We start from the raw sequence: 12096 nt of genomic DNA, 5'->3' as shown, positions 1-12096 counted from the left end.
GATACCTAGTCAGTTGCACAACTGTATCCATTCAACTGAAATGTGTCTTCTGCATTTAACCCAACCCCTCTGAATCAGAGAGGTGCGGTGGGCTGCCTTAATCAACGTCCAGGTCATCGGCGCCCGGGGAGCAGTTGTTGTGGGGGTTAACTGCCTTGCTCAAGGGCAGAATGGCAGATTTTTCCACCTTGCCGGCTCAGGGATTCGAATAAGTAACCTTTTGGTTACTGTCCCAACGCTCTAACCACTGGGATTCCAGCTTTAAGGTCAACCCTGTAACGTGAACAGAACTCTCGTATTCCTTTAATATATTATTTTTGTCAAAACAGACATTGAGCTGGTTCTAATATTTTTGGCCATTTTCTGGTGTTTTGTGGTGGAAAACTGGGCCCATCGAGCATAACACGTCAACGCTGTTACCCATAGATAGATAGGCTAGAAATGTTTTAACAATTTCAACAAAAAAGTGCACACAACAAGCTTCTATTTCCTCTGTCACAAGGGGAGATGAAATCTAAGATGAAATCGTCAACCCTGTCACTTTAATAGTCACTTTTCCTGTTCTTCATTTAACCTCTTGAGATGGGAAAACATGTTTGTTATGAAGTTGAACATGTGCTCTTTGTGACAGAATGTTAAAATTAGGTGAAATAGTTATTGTTGACTAAATTAAATGACCAAAAATTCACTCTACTTGTGGAATAACACAATAATGTAAAAATAATGTTCAGGGACAACAGTGCTCAACCAAATGGAAATTACTTTATGTTCTGGGAAGGTTTCTTGTTAGTTGACCGACTACCACCCATTTCCTGAGAATTACTTTTCTACTGAATTCTACTGTGTCAGATCTCAAAAATGGAATTGTGTAATTGCATACAATTATAATGGGATTAATTGAATGGTAGCAATGACAATGTCTCCCCTAGTCAAATTTACTTAAAGTCATGTTTATTGTCCCCCCAATGTTCAAGTGAAACCTACGCCCTTGAGTTGACCACCCACCACCAGTTTCTTGACAAGGGCCTCTCGCTCTGTCACCATGTCCTTGAGCTCAGCAATGACCTGTAGGTCCTCATGACGACTCTCTCTGTTCCGAAACTTATCCTCTGTCCCCTCCAATCTAGACCAGGGTGACACACGAAAACAAAAAATCTGCATTAGTTAACCATAAAAAGTATAAAATTGCCATCTAGATGCCACACAGTACCTTATGTGGCGTCTAGATGGCGCACACATTGAAAGATATCTAAATTAGGTCACCACAGACTGCATTAAGTATGTAAGCAGAACAACGGGAGAGGATTGTACATCTGTGTATCAACATTTCAACAGCGGCATAACATTCTTGCACACATCATCGGACAAAAATTACATTTGAGGAGAGATCACTGGCATTTGATTGCTCACACACGCGCACACACACACACACAGTGCCCTTACAGTATCTGGAGGGCAGAGATCTTGTCCCTCAGTAGCTCCTGGGCTTTGTTGAAGTCTGAGAGCATGATCTGAGTCTCTCTATGGTGAACAGCACTCAGCTCCCCCAGCTCTCTCTCATGTCTCTTTGTCAGGTCCTGTTCATAAGCCCTGAGGCACAGAGAGAGAGACAGAGGTCAGTCACATATTAATACAGTAGTACCACACTGTTAAGTTTAAACCAGGGTTGTGTTCATTTCTATTTCAGCAAATCTGAAATGCCATTTCAGTTCTGTCCTGAGTTTTTGTGTGCAGTCATCAGTCATCGGTTTAAATGCCCACGTAAATGATGCACACATATGTACCCAAAGTGAAGGCATGGCCTTCCACGAAGTGTGAAAACACCATAGAACATCTTAAAAATCTAATCCATTTAATCTGACTAGATCTGAAATTATCCCCAGTGGCTGAACGTAAACAAAGCTTGGCAGCCAAGCCATGTTAAAATGAGCCTCTTTACACTCTCCAGTTAAAGCAAGCTAAAAATAACAATAATGGATTTATATAACAGGCACTGGGAGCTCCACTCCTGTTAGATTTGTACCTCTCTTCCCATATCTAATGATGGAATTTATCCTAACACAACACTGCCTTTCCCCAAATCCTAACTGCAATACAGTCTCTGCTTAACTGGTTGTGGATGTTGTTGAATTCAAGTGGAATAAAAGAGGGATGTGTATGTTAGTCACCTCCAGAAGATACACCTAGCATGTCCTGGGAGATGGGACTTTATTTATATCTTGAGAGGAGGGAGACTTAATACTATAGGATGCGCCACAATCAAGTCTGAATAAATCTAGCCACAGAGCATATCATTGTGCCAGAGATAGAAGTCTTCAGTAATCTCTGGCTACATACAGTGCATTCGGAAAGAATTCAGATCCCTTCCCTTTTTCCACATTTTGTTACGTTACAGACTTATTCTTAAATTGATTTTTTTTTAAATTCCCCCTCATCAATCTATACACAATACCCCATAATGACAAAGCAAAAACAGGTTTTTAGAATTTTTTTGCAAATGTATAAAAAACAGATACCTTATTTACTTAAGTATTCAGACCCTTTGCTATGAGACTCGAAATTGAGCTCAGGTGCATCCTGTTTCCATTGATCATCCTTGAGATGTTTCTAAAACTTCATTGTAGTCCACCTGTGGTAAATGTTTTGGAAAGGCACACACCTGTCTATACAGTTGCAATGCATGTCAGAGCAAAAACCAAGCCATGAGGTAGAAGGAATTGTCTGTAGAACTCTGAGACTGGATTGTGTCGAGGCACAGATCTTGGGAAGGGTCCCAAAAACTGTCTGCAGCATTGAAGGTCTCCATGAACACAGTGGCCTCCATCATTCTTAAATGGAAGAAGTTTGGAACCACCAAGAATCTTCCTAGAGCTGGCCGCATGGCCAAACTGAGCAATCGGGGGAGAAGGGCCTTGGTCAGGGAGGTGACCAAGAACCCGATGGTCACTCTGACAGAGCTCCATAGTTCCTTTGTGGAGATGGGAGAACCTTCCAGAAGGATAACCATCTCTGCAGCACTCAGGCCTTTATGGTAGAGTGGCCAGACGGAAGCCACTCCACAGTAAAAGGCACATGTCAGCCCGCTTGGAGTTTGCCAAAAGGCACCTAAAGGACTCTCAGACCATGAGAAACAAGATTATCTGATCTGATGAAACCAAGATTGAACTCTTTGGCCTGAATGCCAAGCGTCAGTTTGTCAAATTTCTGCCCTGCTAGAGCTGCCCCGGTCAACTGTAAGTGCTGTTATTGTAAAATGGAATTGTCTAGGCGCAACAATGACTTAGCCGCGAAGTGGTAGGTCACACAAGCTCACAGAACGCTGAAGCGCATAAAATCGTGTGTCCTCGGTTGCAACACTCACTACCGAGTTACAAACTGCCTCTTGAAGCAACATCAGCACAATAACTGTTAGTCGGGAACTTCATGAAATTGATTTCCATGACCGAGCAGCCACACAAAAGCCTAAGATCACCACGTGCAATGCCAAGCCAATCACTAAGGACCCTGGGACTAAACACCTCCCTCTGCAACTGGATCCTGGACTTCCTGACGGTCGCCCCCAGGTGGTAAGGGTAGGCAACAACACATCTGCCACACTGATCCTCAACACGGGGGCCCCTCAGGGGTGCGTGCTCAGTCCCCTCCTGTACTCCCTGTTCACCCATGACTGCATGGCCAGGCACGACTCCAACACCATCATTAAGTTTGCCAACAACACAACAGTGGTAGGCCTGATCACCGACAACGATGAGACAGCCTATATGGAGGAGTTCAGAGACCTGGTCGTGTGGGGCCAGGATAACAACCTCTCCCTCAACGTGATCAAGACAAAGGAGATGATTGTGAACTACAGGAAAAAGAAGAGGACCGAGCACGCCCCCATTCTCATCGACGGGGCTGTTGTGGAGCAGGTTGAGAGCTTCAAGTTGTCCACATCACCAACAAACTATCATGGTCCAAACACACCAAGAAAGTCGTGAAGAGGGCACGACAAAGCCTATTCCCCCTCAGGAGACGGGAAAAATGTGGCATGCGTCCTCAGATCCTCAAAAGGTTCTACAGCTGCACCATCGAGAGCATCCTGACTGGTTGCATCACTGCCTGGTATGGCAACTGCTCGGCCTCCGACCGCAAGGAACTACAGAGGGTAGTGCGTACAGCCCAGAACATCACTGGGGCCAAGCTTCCTGCCATCCAGGACCTTTATACCAGGCGGTGTCAGAGGAAGGCCCTAAAAATTGTCAAAGACTCCAGCCCCCCTAGTCATAGACTGTTCTCTCTGCTACTGCACGGCAAGCGATACCGGATCGCCAAGTCTAGGTCCAAAAGGCTTCTTAACAGCTTCTACCCCCAAGCCATAAGACTCATGAACAGGTAATCAACTGGCTACCCAGACTATTTGCATTGTGTGTCCCCAATGGAGAATGCTACCTGCCCCAATGCATAGTGCCAACTGTTATGTTTGGTGGAGGAGGAATAATGGTTTGGGGCTGTTTTTCCATGGTTCGGGCTAGGCCCTTTAGTTCCAGCGAAGGGAAATGTTAACACTACAGCATACAATGACATTCTAGACGATTCTATGCTTCCAACTTTGTGGCAACAGTTTGGGAAAGGCCCTTTCCTGTTTCAGCATGACAATGCCCCCGTGCGCAAAGCGAGGTCCATACAGAAATGATTTGTCGAGATCGGTGTGGAACAACTTCACTGGCCTACACAGAGCCCTGACCTCAACCCTATTGAACACCTTTGGGTTGAATTTGACCTACATCAGTGCCCGACCTCATTAATGCTCTTGTGGCTGAATGGAAGCAAGTCCCCACAGCAATGTTCCAACATCTAGTGGAAAGTCTTCCCAGAAGAGAGGAGGCTGTTGTAGCAGCAAAGTGGGGACCAACCCCATATTATTGCCCATGATTTTGGAATTAGATGTTCGACGAGGAGGTGTCCACATACTTTTGGTCATGTAGTGTAGTTTGAGAACTGCTGAACACTGTACAATTCTATATTTTGACATCTTAAATGTATCAATATACAACAATTTATGTTGGAAGGTAAAACCAAATTATATGTGGATGTGGCTGTAAATACTTAATAATCCTCCTCCATCAGTCAGTGTGCTTCAATAGGACAAAGTGGAAAGAGTCACTCTATGTGATACCATTGGGAATTATAGTGTAATGTACAATGCACTGCTGAAATACCTGGGTTGTACAGTATATAGTAATATATTTCACTAATTATCAGCATTTCATTGATACGCTGTAAGCTGATTAATTTTGTCAAGCAGAGAGACAGGTGATACTATATTAGTTGACAAGTCATATAGAAAAAGTGATATTGTGCAATGTTGCATGGGGCAGAAATGGAATACACTACACTCCCCCAAAATATTTTGGCTGCCCTTAAATTTTGGTAACTTCCATAATTTCTATCCCTTGTGTGATCAAAGGTGTGATCATTGAAGACATATTTCACAATGTAATCGAATGAAATAAATGAAATAAATATCATGTTTAGCAGGCAGTAGTTTCCATCAAGCCTGTCTTGAGCATTTGGCCATAGGTTCTCATCGACATCGCAGTAAATGTCCTCATTGTTCATGCACCTGGGGTAAAGCCTTTTGGCTTGGCGAATTCAAGCCTGACATAGGTCTGGATTGATGTCATTGCATGCCTCATCCATGGCCTGAAGGAGGGTGGTACACTCATGGGGATGGCAATCATACATCTTCCACCTGTATTGCAATTGTGTATTGTTTTTAACAGTCTTGTATTGTACTTATGTATTATAGTTGTCTTGTACGTGGCTTAGTTCATAAGAGCATGGCACTAGCAAGACCAGAGTTGTGGGTTCGATCCAAAATCGCACCAATGCGAAAGAAAAAAGCTAACTTTACCAATTCTTTTTGGGGGGCAGAGCTCATTAGAATAATACCCAGCATACTTTGCAACCTTACATTCGTACATTTACATTTTGGTAATTCAGTCAGTGCATTCAACTAAGGTAGATAAACAACCATATGTAAAAAGTTTATGTAACAATGAGGATGTCATTGTATTTAAACTGGTCTGTTGGTTAGCTGGTGGAGAAGCTCATGGATGAGCAAGAAGCAGATGGGAGCACAAAGCTCCCTACTGAATCTCCACTATACCATTGTTAATCAGAAATAAAACCTTTTAATGTAAAGTGCTTTTTTCATTTAGTAGTTAGGATGAATGCAACTCAAAGAGCTAGAACTGACACAATTGTGTCATTTTGGAGGTACAGTACTTGCTCTAATTGAGTTGAAACATGTTTACCTGAATACATTTAGTCAATCTGACAATCATTTCTAACTATTATTTGTCAATTCAATAGTGTTTCGATAACACAATTCAATTAAGTAGATCTGTATTAATAATTTCATCTAAAAAATTACCTGTTTCCATTAGGTGTAACTACTGACAAAAAATGAATTAAGTAGATCCAAATACACCAATAGCATTTTACTGTAGGCTACTGGTTTACAATACATTCTACCCCTTTATCTGATGATTTATTCTACATTTAAGGATACTGCAACTGTAAGACAGACATGTTTCTCATCATGCTCCAAACCTACCTACGGTAGGATTTTTTATTTAAATTTTTACCATTATTTCAACAGGGAGTCCCATTGAGACCAAGGTCTCTTTTACAAGGGAGCCCTGCATTTTACAATTTACACATTTTATAGAAGACAGGCAACAGTTAAAATACACAAAAATACACAAATCTAAAATACAATCATAGATAACATCTACATCTCTCAGCTACCAGGTTTTCAATCAATACCCTAAACTGCCTGAGCAGCACCAGAACATCCGATTTCAATGAGATCTGCAATTTGTTCCAGCATGTGCGGCGCATCATAACGAAAATGATTACAAATGATTCAAACATTGGTTTGCTGTAAACTTAAATAGGGGTATTGTAAAACAGTTGCCTACTGTAAAAACGTAGCATGGTGTTGTATGCCATTTCTGCCCCATTTCTGCCCCAACATTGTACAAGATCACCTTTTCTACGCAACTTGCCAACTGGTACAGTATCACCGGTCTCTCTGCTTGAAATTCATCAGCTTAAAGTGTATAAATGAAATTCAGATTATGAGTGGAACATATTGTTATATACAACCCATGTATTTTACCAGTGCATTGTACACAACAATTCCAAATGGTAACACATACTGTAGAGTGACTCTTTCCATTTTGTACTATTGAAGCATACTGGCTGATGGAGAATGATGATGTGGTATTTACAGCCACATCCATATATGATTTGGTTTTACCTTTCAAAATACAGGTGTTTTTTTATTGCTTTGGTACTATTTTCACAAGTATAATGTCAAATTTCACAACTCTTAGTACAAAACTCAAAACAGATAATCAAAAAGGCATTTTTTTCTCAACTTTAAGCACATTTTCATTTGACTAAGTACAACACACAACATCACATAGTAACTTTTTCACCAGACCTAATCAGTGTTTCATCTATAAATACCTTTCATATAATGTAATTGCCTTCCACAATGCAATGCTCACAATACTTTTCATATGATTCTCTTCTCATTTGTTTAAATACATTTGACCATCACTTAATCCAACTGCGCTTAATGGTTAATCAGTTAACCATTTGGTAAACCTATAGATGTTAAACTGGTTTGTCTACTATATATGGATTTTGAGAACTACAGAGATAAAATGTGTGTTTGTAAAGTATAAACATCTAAATTACATGTATGACACATGATAACCATACATAATGACTACTCGTTATTTGTAATTGATTTCACATAGTGGTAACCACAATTGGTCACCATATAAAAGAGGATGTGTGAACACTGGAGCAGGATAGACAGAAAGAGAGAGAAAGAAATCGAAGAGCTCGTGGTCTAGGAGCCCGTCAGAGAGGTGGGTATGGGCCCTGTCAAAGAGATGGGCATTGGCCTTGTCAAAGAGGTGGACATCAGAGAAAGGGAGGCAGGCAACTGTTCTGTCTAATGAAGTCCGGGCCATCGTCGTTGACCATGTATTTTTGTATTTGTATTTATTATGCATCCCCATTAGCTGCTGCGAAGGCAGCAGCTACTTCCTGGGGTCCAGCAAAATTAAGGCAGTTATGCAATTTTAAAAACATTGCGATACATTCACAACAGATTTTAAAACACATTAAGTGTGTGCCCTCAGGCCCCTATTCTACTACCACATATCTACAACACAAAATCCATGTGTACGTGTGTGTATAGTGCGTATGTTATTGTGTGTGTGTGTATGCATGTGTCTGTGCCTATGTTTGTGTTTCTTCACAGTCCCCGCTGTTCCATAACGTGTAATGTTATCTGTTTAATATCTGTGGTAAACAGAGGCCTTTTAGTTCACCCCAATCAGAAAAGATCAACTGTCAATTTTATACTGAGGACATTTCGCCAAGAAAACTGGTAAGTCTGCAGGATATGCACTATGCTTTACCATGACATTTACAGTAAATTACATATTGTAATGCATGTAAATTCATAAAACATGTTACAGTATTCTTATAGTATGATCTATTGACAGTATACTCTGTTCTACCCTCAGAATTTACAGACGACCCCATGGTGGTGGCCAAGGCCGTGTGCTGACCGACCAGCAGGAGTGGGCAGTGGTGGAAATGGTGAGGGCCAGGAATGACATACGGCTGTCTGAAATAAAGCAGGCCATTGAGGAGAACGATGAACCCTTTGCCAATGTGGCATCCATCAGCCTACCAACAATCGCCTGCCTTTTGAAGAGGCTCCAGGTATCTATTAACCACATTTACCTGGTGCCTTTTGAGAGAAACAACAACCGGGAGAAACAACTGCGAGCCGAGTATGTTCAGGTAGAGCACTCATTACTGTATTACTGTTACTATTTGATGCACATGCTACTTCACAATATCATATTGAATCTATACTGTAAAAAAAAAAAATCAGCATGGAGGTGGAAGGTGTACGATCGCCATCCCCATGAGCGTGCCACCCTCCCTCTGGCCATGGATGAGGCATGCGACGACATCAATGCAGACCAATGTCAAGCTTGGATTCGCCATGCCAAAAGCTTTTTCCAGTGTGCAGCTACTTTGAAGAACCTCAAATATAAAATATATTTTGATTTGTTTAACACTTTTTTGGTTACTACATGATTCCATATGTGTTATTTCATAGTTTTGATGTCTTCACTATTATTCTACAATGTAGAAAATAGTACAAAATAAAGAAAAACCCTTGAGTGAGTAGGTGTTCTAAAACTTTTGACCAGTAGTGTGTTTTGCATTGTTGCTTTTGGATTAACTGGTAGTTAAAATGACTAAATTGAAACAATATCATTATGTTGTGTTTTAGTGATTAAACCAATGATCTCATTACATTTCACAATAAACATATATTTTTAATCAATGGTTGTGTGGTGAGATATGTTTACAATCCAAATGAATGCACAATGACAGGTTTTGAAAGAAAGACTGGCCAGTTTGGAGTTTTGTACTAAGAGTTGTACCACATAGTGAAAATAGTACCAAAGCGATAGAAGAAAATAGTAAATTGATGTCAAATTGATACATTTATGAAGTAAAAATATTGACTTTAACAGTGTTCAAACTATGACCCCTTATTGATGTCACCTGTTAAATCCACTTCAATCAGTGTAGATGAAGGGGAGGACGCAGGTTAAAGAAGGATTTTTAAGCCTCAACAGATTCCTGTGTGTATCAACAATGGTCCACCACCCAAAGGACATCCAGCCAACTTGACACAACTGTGGGAAGCATTGGAGTCACCATGGGCCAGCATCCCTGTGGAATGCTTTCGACACCTTGTAGAGTCCATGTCCGACAAATTGAGACGGTTCCGAGGGCAAAAGGGGGTGCAACTCCATATTAGGAAGGTGTACATTAACTAGGCACTACATAATTTAGGTTCAGTAGTTATCCGTTTTGAGCAGTTTGATTAAGTGATAGTTCATTGTATTGTTAACAAATGACAAGAAAATCATATCAAAAGTAAAGTGAATATTGCATTTTGAAAAGAAGATACTTTGATTGAATATGTATCCAAATTGAAAGAGTGATTTGGTGCAGTGAACAAGAGACTTTGTGAAATTGTTTGTTGTACTCACTCAATTGATAATGTGCTTAGAGTTTTGAAACATGAGCCATTTTGATGATTTCTTTAGATTTTTGTGCTTAGAGTTTTAAATCTATACCACTTACATCAAAAAAAAAAATGCACCAAAGTGATTGGGGAAAAAACAGTAAAGCACACCTCACATGATAATGTGGGCTCTTGAAAAAGATAAGACTATTTTTCATGTCAATCTAGCATTTCTAAGACCATGACGGTCCACATATACTGAGAGATTTGGACGACCTGGGTACTACCTCACTCCAGGGGTCACTGAAAATAGATGCCAGTTTATGGGTCCCAGTACCTGATCTGCTGGTTGGCCTCGCTGCGGACTCGGAGCACCTCCTTGCCCTTGAGCTCCAGCTCTCTGGTGAGGGTGCTGATAGTCTCATTGAGGGAGTGGATCTCGTGGTCCAGGTCTGTGATACGGTTGGTTCTGCAGGACACCTCCTGCTGCAGGTCTGATATACTACCCAGCAGGTCCTCCTCCTGGTTCCAAGTCAGACAAGATAATAAAGACATAATCATAATTGTTGGGGTGACAATTCCAATCTAATTCAGTCAATTTAGGACGTGAATTGAAATTCCAAATTCCCACATTTTCAGGGACTATTTTTATGACCCCAACTCTAGGGATAGCTATCAATAAGAATATTGTATTTGGTAAGAATACTGCCATCGGTAAGCATCCAATGGCCACCACAAAGTGAATTAATCCTATTGGTACAGAGCTTAGTGCACCTGCTCTAAAAACATAGGGGGGCTGGTTTGATTCCACCCATAACTAGTCCCACAACTTTGCTACAGCCAATTCAATACTAATGGCCAGTATACCTATTACCAGCAGCTATACAATAATCTGCATCATTACATCCACTGTCCAATGAGTGTGTGTAAAGGGTTGCACCAAGAAACAAACTTGTTTCCCCTCTCTCTCTTCATTGAAGTGAGTTTGTGACAGCCAGGTATTACTCGAAACAAAAACAATAAGGTTACAACAATACTTCAACATTTCTAAAGCGGTTTACAGACTGTGTGTCCCAATATATAAATATTTGATTTGCGACCCTATACCTAATTAGTTTAATTTGGAAGAGATGTTGTAGAAGCTGCTTGGGGAGGCATGGGTAGATGCCAGCCCTAAGGCGCAGTCTACATTTCTAACTGGGGCATGTTAAAAGGCATAGCACTACATTAACTGAAACGAGTTGTCCTTGTATTTCTGAGAAATAAAAAAGAGAGCAAGGGAAGGAAAAAGAGAGAGGAGGGAAAGAGAGAGTGTGGTCCAACATAGGAAAATTATGCAATCGAAGTGCTCAGAAACGTATATAGAAATGCGTACACAGGAACCTTTCAGATCCTTTGTTGTTCTTCACTTATGTATTATGATTCACCCTAAAGTTTAAAGCACAGACTATGAGAAAATGGGTAATCTTGGACCTCTGGACAGTTTGCTTATCTGTACCACTTAGTATGTATCATCCTGCCCTATTATGTTTGTGTTAAGGAAATACCCGAATTTGCCAATGAAAAAAGCAACACTGAAAGCAGCATTTATTTTTAAATCGCAGTCTCAGTCTGTATATGAGATGCACACGATATGATCACTAGCTGTTGTATTTCAAATATAATTATAATATTGTTTTGGCTACATCACAGATGCTTGGCAAACAGTGAGCTTCAGCTCCCAAGGGGTGAGTCCCAAATAACAATTTAGTAAAAAGAAAACACAAACACACCCAAAAAGTCCTTCTCTGGTCCTTTCTAGCCATGTGGTCAGGGGCTATGTGTATCAAGCATCTCAGAGTACGAGTACTAATCTAGGATCAGGCTAAACTGATCCTAGATCAGCACTCCTACTCTGAGACGTGTAATACATACACCTCAAGATATAATTTCACCCCCCCTAAATTGTTATGGTTATGATTAAGAGT

General features: G+C 40.8%; 1 protein-coding gene across 1 annotated transcript in view; it reads right to left on the bottom strand.

Moving 5' to 3' along the window:
* fam184aa (family with sequence similarity 184 member Aa) overlaps positions 1 to 12096 on the bottom strand; it is a 113942-nt gene that overhangs the window by 25737 nt on the left and 76109 nt on the right. The window contains exons 13-15 of the mRNA XM_084182127.1: positions 10467 to 10651; positions 1444 to 1590; positions 1006 to 1123 (exon numbers count right to left, since the gene is read on the bottom strand). Coding sequence (XP_084038253.1) covers positions 1006 to 1123; positions 1444 to 1590; positions 10467 to 10651 — 450 coding nt within the window. The remainder of the gene's footprint in view (positions 1 to 1005; positions 1124 to 1443; positions 1591 to 10466; positions 10652 to 12096) is intronic.

Source organism: Coregonus lavaretus (genome assembly GCF_964263955.1).
Source record: "Coregonus lavaretus genome assembly, chromosome: 18".
Classification (NCBI taxonomy): Eukaryota; Metazoa; Chordata; class Actinopteri; order Salmoniformes; family Salmonidae; genus Coregonus; species Coregonus lavaretus.
This window is presented reverse-complemented; position numbering and strand designations above follow the sequence as displayed.